Here is a 17283-nt window from a genome sequence, read left to right on the forward strand (position 1 = left end):
GTATTAATATGGGTGAAGGGAAAGATAGGTAATCCTAAAGCAGGAGGAGAGAGTCAAAGGGGGAGGGTAAGCTATCAGGTGGTGAGATAAGTAGTTTAAATGGTTGAATACAAAATTGATGATCTGAAATGTAAAAATCACCTAATTCACGATAAAATTTAAAATTATTATTTGTCATCCGTGGATCATACAAGCTGGTGTCTTTCTTCCACATGGACTTAGGCAACACCTCACTTTGATGACTTCTTTTTTTAAGACAAACCATTGAGACCCTAACATTATTTTTTCTGATAGCTGGACACCACCTGATCTCTTCACCATACTTTGCTAGAGTACCCATATCATCAGTGATCTTTTCATAAGGGTGAGCAATGAGTATAACTATGTCATTCAAGACCAGAGGAGGGATCAATATTAGAGTCTGAATTCTGAGCTCTCAGTTAGTAGAAGGCAACGGATCACAGTGAAAAACCCAAATCCATTTGCAACATCCCCATGTGGATTAAGACATCAAAAAGCACCACATGACACAGATGGGCCTGGAGAACATTATGTTGAGTGAAACTGGATTAAGCCACTGGTGAATCCCTTCTGATCTCTGACAGGTGTGCATCCCTTGCTACCATACAGTGTGCATCAGAAAGTGGGCTAAAACAGACATAGTCAAACTAACATTTAACACCTTATCATTATCCCCCCCTTTGACACATTTTTTCATTTGTTGTATGTTTTATTATTTCCTGAATTCTTTTCTATTGAGATTTTTCTGTTTTCTTTTGTTACTCTTGTTGAGGTTAGTTTGTTTGTTTTTGTGTATATTTTTCTTCATATGAAATTTGGGATAGGTAAATATATCGAGACTATAACTAGATGGCAATGAGTCAGCAGTGGCCTGAGAGTTATGGCAGAGGAATTAGAGAGAAATGGAGGGTTAATAGTAGTCCAAAAAAGAGGAAAATGATCTAAGATTGGTTGTGGTGATGATTGCACAATTCTTAAATGTTTAAATAATCGAACTCAACATGTGGATTATATGTCAATACAGCAGTTAACAAATTAATGGCAGGTGTTTACCACAAAACGTCATTTTAAAAGGACATTTAAAGTGTCTTTTGGATGATATATTTCATAAAAATAAAATGGAAATGAAAATAAAGTCCTGACGTGCACTAGAGCCCCTGGTGAATTTTAAAAGCTGCGCTTCAAACAGCAGTTCCGCTAACTTGGATGCTGACCTCCCCATAATCTGAAAGAAGATATTCCTCTTTGTTCCCTGAGGCCTGTCACCTGGAGGATATCACAGTCTGCTTCCAGAAAGACTTTTCCCTATGGTCAACCAGATGCACAATGCGCTAACTTATACATAAAGGTTACTGGTGCATAAACTTATTAATAAATCTTTGTAATGAATCCCCAGCAACAAATGATTGAGCAAGTAATTTTACTAAAACTGTTACCAGAAAAGCCTGTCCCACCACTGTCCTACACTGAAGGGCACCTTCCTTTAACCAACCATGTAACCCCATCTGTGTATCATCCACCGATCCCTGCCAAATTGCTGCTTCTATATCCCGCATTTGTCTTCCTTGATTTTTAACCTATTATGATTTTATATTTGTCCTCATTGTCTGACAGAGCAACCATTTTCACTCTGTGAATTTGTACATCCTCCTGGTCCAAATAACGAGCCTGGTGACTCTGTTGAGTAAGCGTTGGGTTGCTAATCTCAAGGTGGGCGGTTCAAACCCACAAGCTGACCCTCTGTTCTCCGGGAGCAAGATGAGGCTGTCTGCCCCAGTAAAGATTTACAGATTTGGAAACTCTTTCCAGGGTCTCTAAGGGTGGGAATTAACCAGATGGCAGTGGATTTTTGGTCCAAACACTCTCTATCTCTCAATAAACCTCTGTTGATTTTGTCTATAAAGTCCGCTTCAGACTCACAAAACACATGCATTGATGCCAAATGCAAGATGCTCACAGGCCAGTGGGTAGAAAGTCTTTGGATCCAAAAATGTTGTAAGCATCTCAGCACTGGCAGGGATCTGTACGTGGCTTCTCTGGTTTCAGAGATCTGGTTGCCTCAGGGTAGGCCCATGTGGTTTCTCCAGCGCAGGACACTAGCATAGTTCCATGTGTCTTGTGAGTTGCAACATCTCCCGGGGAGTGAGCAGAGGGAGAGAGGTGTCTCCCACTGCCAAGGAGGAAACACAGGAGTTCCCAGGATTCTCAGGAGAAGGCCATACTCACACAGAGGCTGCATTGGTGACAGGTCAGACTCCACCCCTTTGCTCATAATCCTCTCAAAATGACACCAGATTATCTAACTACCACAATGAGTTTTCCTCAAATCCTGAGACCTCATTTTTCTCTCTTTAAAAAAAAATCATTTTTAGGAGCTCATACAACTCTTATCACAATCCATACATACATCAATTGTATAAAGCACATTTGTACATTCATTGCCCTCATCATTCTCAAAACATTTGCTCTCCACTTAAGCCCCTGGCATCAGCTTCTCATTTTTTCCCCTCCCTTCACACTTCCCCTCCCTCATGAACCTTTGATAATTTATAAATTATTATTTTGTCATATCTTGCTCTGTCCCACATCTCCCTTCACTCACTTTTCTGTTGTCTGTGCCCCAGGGAGGAGGTCACATGCAGGTCTTTGAAGTAGGTTCCCCCTTTCCAACCCACCCTCCCTATACCCTCTTAGTATCGTCACTCACACCACTGGTCCTGAGAGAATCGTCCGCCCTGGCTTCCCTGTGTTTCCAGTTCCCAACTGTACCAATGTACATCCTGTGGTCTAGCCAGACTTACAAGGTAGGATTCAGGTCATGCACGGGGATTGGGGGTGGGGTGGGAGGGAGCATTTAGGAACTAGAGCAAAGTTGTATTTTTCATTGTTGCTACATCGCACCCTGACTGGTTCGTCTCCTCCCCACGACTCTTCTGTAAGGGGATGTCCAGTGGCCTACCAATGGGATTTGGGCCTCCACTTCGCACTCCCCCACTCATTCACTATGGTAAGATTTTTGGTTCTGAGTATGCCTGATACCTGACACCTTGTGATCGCACAGGCTGGCGTGCTTCTTCCATGTGGGCTTTATTGCTTCTGAGCTAGATGGTCACTTGTTTACCTTCAAGCCTTTAAGACCCCAGATGCTATATCTTTTGATAGCTGGGCACCATCAGCTTTCTTTGCCACATTTGCTTGAGACCTCATTTTTCATTATGTAATCTAGCCTCTAAGATTCTTTGATCAGCCAACAGATTGAATAAGTATGGTGAGAAGGTACAGACTGATGTAACCTTTCCTGATTTTAATCCACACAGTATCCCCTTCTTTGATCAACTTTCTTAGGCTCCACATGAGCTACAATTTAGTGTTCTGGAATTCCCTTTCTTTGCAATGTTATTCACAGTTTGTCTTCACTTTATCTTCTTGAGTACACTATTGAAATCTGTTCAGGTAATTTACCCCATCATTTCTTCACTGCTTCAATCATTCTATGTTTATTAACCATTAATTCTCTTTCAGCCATCATTGTGTGGTGGCTTATGTGTTGTTGTGAGAAGATTGAAGCGGTCAAAGATTTCATCTTGCTTGGATTCACAACCAATGCTCATGGAAGCAACAGCCAAGAGATCAAATGACTTATTTGGGGAGCAAATCTGCTGCACAAAACTGCTTTAAAGTGTTGAAAAGCAAGGAGGTTACTTTGAGCACTAAGGCATATCTGACTCAAATCATGACATATTCAGTTGCCTCATACACATATGAAGGTTGGACATGGAATAAGGAAGGCTGAAGAATAAGTATTGAAAGTACCATGGATTGCCAAAAGAACAAACAAATCTATCTTGGAAGAAACATGGCCAGAGTGCTCCTTAGAGGTAAGGATGCTTGAGTCTTAGTCTCAAGTACTTTGGATATGCTGTCAGAAGGGACAAGTCACTGGAGAAAGACATCCTGGTTGGATTGACACAGTGGCTGTAACAATGATCCCAAACATAAGAATAATTGTGAAAATGGTGCAGGCCCAGGTGGTATTTTTCTCTGCAATATAAATTTGATGGCACCTAGAAACAACATAACATGTTCAAGAGCAATTTTCAGTTTCTTCCGACACTGATGATTTCCTTTCTTGTCTTTTTAATGACCTTTTGTCTTCTTCATGTGTGATGTCCTCCCACAGCTCCCTTGACCTGAGTCATTAGTGTTCCACATATCGAATCTTTTCTTGAATTCTCTAAATCAAGGTGGGAAATGCTCACTCTTGTCTTTCAGTGCTCATGAACTAGTTTTAGCTCATAATTTTCTTCAATTTGAATTTGCATATGAGCAATTGATAGCAATTCTTCCACTGTTGTCTCCTGGCCTTATTTTGGCTGATGATGTTGAGCTTCTCTATCTTCTCTCCCACAGATGTAGTTGATTTGATTCCTGTGTATTCTATATGGCAAAGTCTACATGTATAGATGTTGTTTATGTTGTTGAAAATAAAAGATGTTTTCATAGAAGAAGTCATTGTTCTTGCATAATTCTGTCATGCCATCTCCAGTTTCATTTCTGTCACCAAGACCTGTTTTCCAACTAATCATTTTTGTTTCCGCCTTTCACCAGTAACTATTAATGCCTCTTGATTATATGGTTGATCAATATGTCTATGGAAATTAGTAAAAACAAACAAACAACCAGTTCATTTCCACATCTTTTGCATTAGTGACTGGTATGTAAAATTTGAATAACAGTCATATTAAATGGTGTTTCTCCTAGGTACATTAAGTAGAATCACAGAATTCTACTTCAGTAGTGATCTTCACATATCCCTTCTGATGTTGAACATGAGGCTATTCCTTCCAAATTTGCCATTTTTGCATAGTAGACCATATGAGTATCTGAATCAAAATAACTACTAATTAATCATAATTAAAAGTATAGCATGTAAATAATATTTTTGTATAAACTTATTTATACTTTAAGAATCTGTGCAAATAACTTTAAAGAATTTGACTATTAACTGAAAGATTGGAGATTCAAATCACCCTGACATTCCTCAGAAGAAAGGTTTGATCGTCTACTTCTAAAAAAGAAATAGCCACTGAGATCCCTATAGCACGTAGTGCTGCCCTGAGACAAAAGGTTTGCTAGAAATTGGTGTCAACTCAAAGGAAACTTACTTTTAAAATATACTTTCCCAAAACAGGGTTGTTTTAGGCTTTGTTCCCTAGAAAAGCAAAACCAGTGAAGCTTTTTTATATATAATTTACTGCAAGAAAAATGGCTCACACAGCTGAAGAAGTGGGCAGGTCTAAGTCCTGGCAGGTTCCATGTCTGTGGGTCAGATATTAGGCTGGGGGCTTCTTTTGTGTGTAGCTGTGAGGGCTAATGAATCCAAGATATGCAGAAAGATGATGACCTTGTGATTGCAGAGGTGAATTAATACAAGGTTGGCAGGTCAGAGGGCAGGCTGCTGGCAACTCCCAGGATTCATGGACAGTTTTGCCGGCCATGGACTCAAGTCCAAAGAACAGGAGGTTGAGAAGCCAGACTGAAAAAAGCCAGCCACATTTCAACAATGTCCATTTATATTAGAAGGAGACCACCTCCCCAGGGAAAGTGCATCGGGGCTGTGATCGTAAGGATGGTGCAGCTCACACTAATGTTTTAAAAACTGATTAGCAGCTCATGGAAGCTCCCATTGGACAGGCGATCACATTTTGTTAGAGCACATCATGGGGAACGTCCAAGGTCTAAGTGTCAAACCACTGAGAATCACGGCCAAACCAACTTGACATAAAACTGATCACAACTGTTTATGACAATGTCGATGGCTAAAGATATTTGCAGATATTCTTTAATGCTCTCATACCTCCTTACTTCCAGGAAACCTGGTGGTGTTGTGGGTTCAGTGGCTGGCTGATTAACTGAAGAGATCACCAACCATTCCACTGGTGATAGGATGAGGTTATCTATTCTGGTACAGATTTACAGTCTCAGAAGCCTGTAGAGTCGTTATAAATCATAATTAACTTGGTGACAGGTGTGTGTGTGTGCATGTGTATGTACCTGCTCATTGCTTCCTCAGTGTCTGCAGACTTAGTTACTTCTCCATAACTTTTTCATTTTATGAGCACTGAATTTTGTCTCTATTGTGGGATCAGTGAGACTTATGAGCAACACACGGATACAGTGGTAATTGCCCAGCTGTGCTCATTTGATTCTCATTATTTAAAGTTTGAGGAATGCGTCCTCTCCATCTCTTAGGAGAATCTCTCTTAAGCTCAAGATTTCAAAGATCTTTCTCTTATTTCTCCAACATGTCTAATAACAATAATTCCTCTCTTCCCAGTCTTGACAGATACAGAGTCAACACACATTTCTTGAAAAATAATTTCTTGAGAAATAATCAATATTTGGAAAGGAAGTGGGCGTTAATAAATCCAGGGACAAGTGATACAAAATCAGTGGTGACGAGGGTGTAAGAGGCCTGGTTGGGCTTGATCAAGGGCAATGTAACCTAGAGGAATTACTGAAACCCAAATGGAGGCTGAGCATGATAGTGGGACAAGAGGAAAGGAAAAGGAAAATGAGGAAAGAACTAGGAGGCATAGGGCATTTATAGAGGTCTAAATCCAGGCATGTACATATGTAAATATATTTATATATGATGGTGGGTAAATAGATCTCTGTTCACACATTTATAGGTTTAGTATTATGGTAGCAGATGGACATTTGGCCTCTACTCAATGCACGAACACTTTGTTCTGTTAAACTGGCATTCCCTGATGCTCACCTTCCCGACACAATCACTAAGACACAGTGGGTGCATAAGCAAATGTGGTGAAGAAAGCTGATGGTGCCCAGCTATCAAAAGATATAGCATCTGGGGTCTTAAAGAAGCAGCCATTTAGCTTAGAAGTAACTGGTGGCCACATGGAAGAAGCACATCAGCCTGTGTGACCACAAGGTGTCGAGGGGATCAGGTATTAGGCATCAAAGAACAAAAAAATCATATCATTGTGAATGAGTGGGAGTGCGGATTGGGGACCCAAAGCCCATCTGTAGGAAAGTGGACATACCCTTACGGAAGGGTCATAGGGAGGAGATGAGCCAGTCAGGGTGCAGTGTAGCAATGATGAAATATACAACTTTCCTCTAGTTCCTAAGTGCTTCCTCCCCCCACTATCATGATCCTAATTCTACCTTACAAATCTGGCTAGACCAGAAGATGTACACTGGTACAGATAGGAACTGGAAACACAGGGAATCCAGGACAGATGACCCCTTCAGGACCAGTGGTGAGAGTAGCGATTCGGGGAGGGTGAAAGGAATGTGGGGTAGAAAAGGGGAACCGATTATAAGGATCTACATATAACCTCCTCCCTGGGGGATGGACATGGACAACACAAAAGTGGATGAAGAGAGATGTTGGACAGTGTAAGACACAACAAAGTAATAATAATTTATAAATTATCAAAGGTTCATGAGGGAAGGGGTGGGAAGGAGGGGAAAAATGAATGGATACCAAGGGCTCAACTAGAAAGCAAATGTTTTGAGAATGATGATGGCAACAAATGTGCAAATGTTCTTGACACAATGGATGTATGTATGGATTGTGATAAGAGTTGTATGAGCCCCCAATAAAATGATTTAAAATAAAAAGAAAAATAATCAATATTTATTTAGAAAATCTAGATTCCACTATAGAATTTATTAGGACATACTGTATTCTGCAACTACATATTTATACACTTAATCCTAGCAACAAATCTCTGAGGTAGATATTATTTTTACAGATAACAAAATGGAAGTTAAATAATTTACTCAAGGTTACATAATAGAACACAAACTTTGTGACTTTGGAACTCACGTTATTAACCTTTATATTGTACTGCTTACTCTGGGCTCAGCATGATGGGAAACAATTTCACAGATTTTTTAAAAAATTCTGAAAACATCTGAAATACCTATCATTATCATTTTACATAAAATACACTGATAAAAATATATGTAATAAAACTCTAAATTAAAGATAATATTATCTATAGACATGGAACTCCTAACTATGAAGGTATTGGTCCTTCTGTGATTTAAAGAATGTTAAAGAATGTTACCAGGAGGGGAAGTCTATCTTTATTTAGCTCCTACCATGTTTCAGGTACTTTACATATATTATTTAATCCTCTCACCAATCATGTGAGGGTTCTGAACTCCATTTCACATATGAGGAGCATATGACTCAAGGCCTTGCTGGTGGTGTGGAGTTTAATTTTTGGGTGGTTAACAACAAGGTCAGCATTTCAGTCACCTGCAGCTTTTCCAGGGACAGCGGAGGCTTCCCAGTCCTGTAAAAAGTTCTAGTCTGAGAAGCCCACACAGGTATTTCTACCCATAGAGTTGTTGAGTCAGAATGGACCCCAGCGTAGTGAGTTTGGGGTTTTATTTTTGTTTGTTTTAAGGCTCAAGGAAGTTAAGTAACCCAAGATTACATGACTGAAGTTACAAGATTACATTACAAGCCCTCAGCTTTCTTTTGTAATACCAATGAAACATAATGGAAAGAAGTAGAGACTTTGGGGGAAGAAGTCATGGAGAAAAAAGTATAAGTGTGTAAGGGTATCGTGGCGCATCTTTCATGTAAATTTTCTAGTAAAATTCTATCTTATGAGTGAATCAGACATACCCTTTTGTTTCCTCCGTCCCATTTTTCTTTTCTCTTGTATCTCTCTTGGTCTCCTGGGCTGCTGCCTCAGAGCCATCCCAAAGGGTCAGAAGGCGGAGGGTAAAGTGAGAACCAGAGGAGGGAGGTTCAGGATAAAAGAAATCTTTCCTGGTTTGTCAGACTTCTCTGACCATGGAGAAAGAGAAGGTGGAATCTCTGTAGCATCTTTCTTTGTCCCAACGCTTCAGGTTTCTTATACACAACTCCATCAGTCCTCTCTTATCCAGCCTGGCCATTTCAGGAGGCGCTTGAATCAAAGACACCAGAATAAAGTAGGTAGATTCTGTTTTCTTCTGCATCCCTCTTCATGTGTTAATTCTACCATATTATCTCTGCTACTGCTTCATACTTGGTAGTTCTATTTTTATGTAAAACCAAAGAAATATCCAGTGCCAATGAGTCAATTCTGGTACATAGGAACCTTCATAGGATTTCCTAGACTGTAGATATTTACTGCTGCAGCCAGCCTCGTCTTTTTCCTGTGGAGCAGCTGGTGGGTTTGAGCTACTGACGTTAGTGTTAGCAGCCTAAGCCACAGTACCACTATGACTTTCATATTCCTATATACACCTCACAAGCACAAAACTGTTATCAATATTTTTGGCATCTAGTCCATTCCATTGGTATTTAGACGGTTATCAGTTTACTTATATTTTTTGTTCATGCCTCATTTCTTTATTCATACTTTGTTGCTGCCACCCCACCCCCACCCCCTGCTACAGCTTTCTGATTTCCCATTTCTTGTCTATTGTCTCCATGCTTGATTTCTCTTCCCCTACTCTTCTGTCACTGAATACATTGTCCACGACATATGTTCATCCTTCCCAAACAGCATTCATCTCACCCATACAGGTTTAATCTCCCGGAATTAAATTTAACCGTCTTATATTTTATCATGTGCCTGTGTATCTACACACTCATTTTCATTCAATGTCTATATTCCCTATATATCATTACTATTGTCAAAATTTCTGGTGATCTCTTTACAGTCACTATTCCTGATCATTTTTACCCACATTCTTTCACATTCTGCCCTCTTTATGTTTCAATCATAGTATCTACAATTCAACTATTTTGTCCATTCAAACTTTTCATCACTTTTTACCACCCATTTAGGAAATATCCAACTCTTGCAATATCTTTACTGATGTATTACTATAAGTATATCCTAAAAGGGGAAGCACCATCAAGAGTGGAGACAGCAATATTAGTAAGCAATCTGATCATGTCTACAGAAGTATGGGTATGTCTGAAGAAGGGATAACTAAGAACCTGAAATATGAAAGATAAATATCAATTCTGAGGTGGAGGGGTGGGCATTTCATAGAGAGAAAAGTAACATAGTTAGTGACTACTAAGATATACACAGAAAAAGAAAGGCAATGTGCTATTATTAGATTTCTGTGGAATGTTGAGGGAAAAATAAAATATATTTTGATGTGCTCTAAGGTTTTTGTTTACATGGATCCTATAAAACTAGATGGTCAGTGAGGAGTGATATATTCAGATATTTACATAGAAATCTTCTAGAATCCGGTAGAATTAGATTGACGAGTATTAAAGTGTAAGGCAAAAGATCACGTTAGAGACAACGGAAATAGTTAAACCACAGACGAGCAAGGCTCCGATTCACAGATGTGGCAGAAGGCAGTAGCATCGGAGCAGAGGAAGGCAGAAGATGTGATAGATAATTAAAGAGACGGGACTTGCCTTAATTGTGGATGTGTGTAGGAATGGTTACTAGGAAACTTCCAAGTTTTTGAGCTAGGTGGCTGTATGGAAATTTATAGCATTCATGCTGATAGAGGAACACTAGACGCTGGCTATATTTTCTGGACATATTTTACTTAGAGATTTATGTGACGTTTAAGGAATTTTATCTACTCATTACTATGACCGTTAGGGATCAATAGGGCCACTTAAGCAAGAATGTCCATCTTTTGTTTCAACCTTAGGGATTGTGACAGTGTTCTCGCAAGTAGAATGGTATGTAGACTTGCTTTGGCTACAATAGGAACGATACTAAGAGGCATAAACCTAATGAGCCCTGATGGCACAGTGTGCATGTGCTGGGCTGTTAACCGCAGGGTCAGACTCTAGCCAACCAGATGCCTTGTGGGGAAAATATGAGGCATTCAGGCCCCTTAAAAACCCACAGTGGGCAGCTCCACTCTGTCCACAAGGTCTCTGTGAGTTAGAATCTCAAGGGCACTGAGTTGTATCAAACATGATCAGGGGAGAGGAGTGAAGGAAAGGTCACAAAGCCTTCCGTAAGTAGATGACACAAGAAGGCTTAGCAGGAGTTAGCTGGAGCCATTGGTGTTGTAGCGTGACCAAAGCTACAGAAGTTATACACATGCTGTGTACTGACAGGTGCAGGATGTAGAATATGATGTAGGCTTGTCAAGAAAGGAGACTGCACGATAACACTGGCAGATCAGAAAATGCCTGTGTGTCTCATTAAAGAACTTGAATTGTGGAATTGTGGAAGGAGGGTCAGCAGGCATCGCTGTGTTGTCAATTCTGACTCAGAGTGCTCCTGTAGAACTGCCCCATTGGGTTTCCAGGGCTATAATCCTTATGGAAGCAGACTTCCACATCTTTCATTTGCTGAGTGATTGGCGGGTTGGAATCCCCCACATTTCAGTTAGAAAGACGAATTGCTTACTGGTTGTGTGACTAAAATGCCTTTTGGAGTTTTCAGCAGGGGAGTAAAATGACCAATTTGAACCTTACAGGAGGGAATATGGGCAGAAAGACCAGTTAGGAATCCATGTATGCAAGGTTATTTTATTCATGTGCAGAGTATCAAATGTAGATATTGAGAAGAGAGGGAAAATTAAAAGACTAAAGGCAGCTCTATGGACAGAAAGGTCGGAGGACAACGGATAGATGGTGAGGCAGGCATGCAAGAAAAGAGAAGGTTAAGACTGCGAGTGACAAGCGTAGGCTCAAGGTTCTGATGTACGTGAGATAGTGTGGGATGTAGGGATAGCCATGTCACCTTAAGCTGTCAGAGATGAGAAAATGAACATATGTCCCTATCACTGGATGATGAACATCTTGAGGATGGAGCACATTAATTATTTTCATCAGTACATGCTTCTCCAAGAGGTAGTCAGACTTTTAAAGCCATTTATGTGTGTCTACTTTTGTCTTAGCTCATTTCCTGTCTAAGAATATGACCCGAGACTGCTGATTAATTGTATGCATTGCATGCTATCAGCATAACTCTGACCAAGAGAAGGAACTTGCTGTTGCCCCTGAAGATACTGCGCTTTCATTTCCTGAAAAGCAGCGTGGACAAGCCCAAGGCCATGGAGCGGAAGAACCAGAGTGGGAGGGTGAGTGAATTTGTGTTGCTGGGTTTCCCAGCTCCTCTGCCACTTCGAGCATTACTGTTTGCTCTTTCTCTGCTGGCCTACGTCTTGGTGCTGACTGAGAACACACTCATCATCATGGCAATTAGGACCCATCCCACTCTCCACAAGCCCATGTATTTCTTTCTGGCTAATATGTCCTTCCTGGAGATCTGGTATGTCACTGTCACAATTCCCAAGATGCTTGCTGGCTTTGTGGGGTCTGGACAGAGTCGCGGACAGTTCATCTCTTTCGAGGGCTGCATGACACAGCTGTACTTTTTCCTTGGCCTGGGTTGCACTGAATGTGTTCTTCTGGCTGTGATGGCCTATGACCGTTATGTGGCCATTTGTCACCCTCTCCACTACCCTGTCATCGTCAGTGGTCGGCTGTGTGTGCAGATGGCAGCTGGCTCCTGGGCTGGAGGTTTTGGCATCTCCATGGTCAAAGTTCTTCTCATTTCTCAACTCTCTTACTGTGGCCTCAACCTCATCAACCACTTTTTCTGTGACGTCTCCCCTTTGCTCAACCTCTCATGCACAGACATGTCCACAGCGGAGCTTACAGACTTTGTCTTGGCCATTTTCATCCTGCTGGGCCCACTCTCTGTCACCGGGGCATCCTACATGGCTATTGCCGGGGCTGTGATGCGCATCCCCTCAGCTGCTGGACGCCACAAAGCCTTTTCCACCTGTGCCTCCCACCTTACTGTTGTCATCATCTTCTATGCAGCAAGTATCTTCATTTATGCCCGGCCGAAGGCACTCTCCACTTTTGACACCAACAAACTGGTCTCTGTGCTCTATGCCGTCATTGTACCGTTGCTCAACCCCATCATTTACTGCTTGCGCAACCAAGAAGTCAAACGAGCCCTGCGCCGCACTCTGCATCTATCCCAGGACCCAGATATTAACCCCAAGAAAGCTAATAGAGATGGATAAGAGGGAATTGCTAAGCCTTCGAAAACACTCTCACATTTTGGACCCAAGTCTTCTATGAAGTCCAGTAGACCTCTTAGAGCTTAAACTGGAAGCTATAATTTCACAGGCATTATCAAAGAACTGTGGGCAATCCTTATAACTAGTTTGGGGTGAGGAAGGAAAGCGTGAATTGCAAAGGAATCGTTGACTTTCTGTAGGACAGAGCTGTAAAACACAGCACTGTCTACGTTGTATGCTTTATTATAATTTATATAAAACGGATTCCACCAATCATGCATCCTGAAGGTGTGGAATAGATTAGCCATGAGCAAAAGAGACACTAGCAATTGAATAATTTTGATCCTTAGATAAGCTAAGCTAGCAAATGTACAACTGGCTTCATGATTTTCCAGAATATGCTCCTGGATTTTAGTTCTGAGGCAGATGCAGCAGGAAAGAGAAGCAGGAAGAAGCCATCAAAGATGCGTGGACCGTGTTATGGAAACTCTCAGAGGATTTCTGAATGCAATTCTGCTAGCCTGCAAATTAAACAGGGGGCTAAGGGGTGGTGATGCTAGTGTGTTCCAGTGAAAGGAGATGGGAAACCCGTTTATGTGTTGACCACTAGCTTCCCTTCCTCACTACAAGCTCCAGGGAGACACGGAACATATTTGCTTATTCATCATTTTATAATCATGACCCAAAGCCGTATCCAACACACAGCAACTATGAATTTGGAGCCAGGTATGCAAATCATATAGATTGTGTAGACAGCAACAGGAGCTAGATTTCTCAGATTTAACAAGGTCCAAATTGGCAAAGTCCGAAGTTGGAAAGAAATTGGGCAAATGGTAAAAATATCAAAACTATTTTGATTTATAAAGATTTAACTGAATAGGGATTTTATTTATAGTGGTAAATTGTTGAAATAAACTGAACTTCCATGAGATTGATTAAATAAATAAATTATAATCAATACATTAAGTATTCTACTACGTATACATGGCAGTGAAATGATCTAAATAGAATTGATGTCTGAAAAAATATTTCTGCTATATAAAATGAAAAGACAAGATTAAGGGACAGTATTAAGAGTATCTTTCATATTTATTGGTTTATACAGAACTAGAATGATTATATCTTCAAATATATTAGCTGTAACTATGTTATGGGCCCTTACTCATATTAATTGTTTTTAATGGAAAAGGCACTGTAATGAAGAGCTATATTTAAATGAAAATAACTTAACTGACAATCTACCCAACTTTATTCATCTGGACAGAGAGATGGTTAGAGGGTTGTCAGCATTGCGTTTCAGAAATGTAGTAACTCCCTAGTCACTCAATTTCCAGGATCCTGATGACAGCTTCCTGTACAGAGGTGGTCTCTGCAGACCTGGGAATGAACTGTTGTCACGGCCTATCTTTTCATAGTCTTCTGCTGCTTGATAGAATATGAGAAATGATAGTAACAAGAATATGGAACATTATTTGCTAGTTCCTCCTTACTAAAAGTTCTTACGTTGCAATTTGTGCCAAAGCAGTTATAAAATGTTGGAAATATCCTCTAAGAATTTTAAAAATTATTGGCTATTAAACTTATCAAAAGTATATGTGAGAGCGCTCATAACATGATCTTAAAAAAAGGAGTGTATATTCTCAATTGAGCCCATGGAATAAGGAAATGAGATTAGAGGTATGGAATGGGAGTGTCCTCCTCCCTTGGGGATCCCTACTACATGAACATCCTTCATAGGAAAAGTTATGTTGATAAGAGGTAAAAGCCTGAAGGGGTTGTCTTCCTTGTGCTTTTATTTTTCAAGCTATAATAAAATGCATTATTTTTAAAGTTAAAAAATATTACTTTCCATTCTGACTTAAAATTTGAAGTCGAAGACTTCAGGTGTAGGAACGGTGTCTAGCACCATAGCCTGAGCAGGACACAAAAGACAGCGAATGAGAACATGTGTGAGTCCATGTGCAGGATGGAGGATGGACACATCTCTTGATTTGGATCAAATTGTGGTTCTCACGTGACCCTCTTGGTTCATGTTGAAGATGAGGTCATAAAACATGCAAAGATTTTTTCAAACGAAATATTAAGCATCGGGTTAGGTATTTTCCATCCATCATTGATATATATATTTTTTCTCCTAAACTTCCACAGGACTTTGATGGAATCCTGGTTTTTTTCCCCAGACCATCTTTGTAGCCTGACAATCTTTTAAAATATTACAGAGATAATGCGACTCTTATAATTCTTGTTTGCCAACGCAGTGTCTGGGAGAGTTTCCAGTTGCTTGCACCAGCACGAGTAGGTATGACCGCTGGGTCCAGACTGGGCCATTCAGCTGGGACTGCTACTCAGAGTGGCCAGAGACAATTGCTATCTAAAGAGCAAATTGATACAAATATTTCTTAGTCTCACTTTCAAGTATGTTCATGAAATGGTCTCAATTTTTCTTTTGGTCTTTTATGGTTAGTTTTAGGTATCAGTGTAGGTAAGCCAGCTATTTGATCAAATGCTAATCTAAATATTGCGGTGAAACTATTTTGTTCATGAGATTACTATCACCAATTAGTATGCTTTGAGTAAAGGGGAGGCCTCCTCCATTATTGGAGATTTTAGATGAAGTCTTCCTTGAGAAGAAAATAATTCTGTCTCAGGACTATAGTATCAAGTCCTGTTGGTGCACCCTGTGGATTTCACACTGAAAACACCCCCCAATCAATGGAGCCAATTCCTTAAAATGAATGTCTTAAAAAATAAGTCTAATTGGCTCTGTTCTTTGGAGAACTTTGACTGATAGAATATCTTTAAAAATTATTATGAATTAGGTGGGGCTTATATTTCAGACAATCAATTTAGTATTCAACAATGCAAACTGCTTATCAAACCATGCCCCTCTCCTCTGATTTATTTTCTCCCTCTTGTAGGATACTTACTCTCTTGTCCTTCACCTAGGATAACTAACACCTGTGTACCCTCTAGCTCAGGGTCAGCAAACTTTGGAGAGGGAAAAGCCAATCCTGTCCCTCACACAATTTAAAAATTATTTGAGAGTCATACATACATTTTTACAAACAAAAGAAATCACCATTGTCTGCATAATATTTTTATTTCCATTTTCAATTTTACTTCCGAGTTACATACATGTGCAGAAAAAGTCACACATGGCCCGAGGGCCAGAGTTTGCCAACAAGCTCTTGCCTAGTGCTTCCTCTTTCCTCCCTGCTCCTCCTACCCCTGGTCGCCATCAAAGTCTGTTTTTTTTGGCAGGAAAACCTTTCCTTTGATTTTTTTTCTTTTATAACAGTGGTTTCATACAATATTCACAATATTCTTTGTGATTGAAGAACTTCACTCAGCATAAGGCCTTCCAAATCCACCCATATCATGAGGTGTTTCACAGTTTCATCATGTTTTTTTAGTGAGATGTGACATTCCATTGTTATGTACCAAAGTTTAGTATCCTCTTGTCTACCGATGGACATTTAAGCTGTTTTCATCTTCTTGCGATTGTAAATAGAGCTGCAATGAACATGGGATCGAGCCTTTATCTGGATCACTCTTCTTCTAGGAACCCCATGCAGATAAGTGTTAGATTGTGATTAAATAACTTTTATCTTAAGCTTAATTATTAGTTTTACTGTTGTCTATCATTTTACATTGTGGACAACATTTCCAAAACCTTTTCTTGACAAAAGCATTTAAAAAAATAACCATCTTGGTGATCAGAAAAATTAGCATCTGGGGTCCTGAAAGCTTGCCGTCAAATAAGCAGCCATCTAAGTGAGGCATCAGCTAAGCCCACATGGAAAAAAACATACCTACCGGTGTGATCCAAGGATTGGAAATAATAAAATCCAAACCCAGAGGAGAAAATGGTATTAGAGCTTAAATTTGCAACACCTCTAGTTTGCTGAAGAGTCCAGAGAAAACCTAAACTCTACTCTCAGGATCCCCACGTGGATGAAGCCTATGGTGAGTGCCTTTTGACCTCAAGCCTGGGGAAGTGACTAGCCTCGCTATTAGACAGAGCATTACAAAGCGGACTATTGCAGATTTAATTAGGTTACAACAAAACAACACTTTATCATTCGATCTCCCTTTTGACCCCTTTTAAATGTGTTCCAGTTTTTGGCTTTCTTTTCAAATTAGGTTTTTCTGTGTAATTTTTTGTGTGTATGATTTCCTGTACTGGAAATTCAGGATAGGTAAATTGATAGAGACAGTAACCGGATTAATACTTTCCTAAGGGCAGACACAGGA

The 17283-nt window shown here is 40.1% G+C and overlaps 1 protein-coding gene across 1 annotated transcript; it reads left to right on the plus strand.

Moving 5' to 3' along the window:
* The first annotated feature begins 12048 nt into the window (after positions 1-12048).
* OR6A2 (olfactory receptor family 6 subfamily A member 2) lies at positions 12049-13032 on the plus strand. The gene has a single exon (XM_075548470.1). The coding sequence runs from the start codon at positions 12049-12051 to the stop codon at positions 13030-13032; it is 984 nt and encodes a 327-aa protein (XP_075404585.1).
* Positions 13033-17283: the final 4251 nt, after the last annotated feature.

The sequence above is a fragment of the Tenrec ecaudatus genome, chromosome 4, assembly GCF_050624435.1.
Source record: "Tenrec ecaudatus isolate mTenEca1 chromosome 4, mTenEca1.hap1, whole genome shotgun sequence".
Classification (NCBI taxonomy): Eukaryota; Metazoa; Chordata; class Mammalia; order Afrosoricida; family Tenrecidae; genus Tenrec; species Tenrec ecaudatus.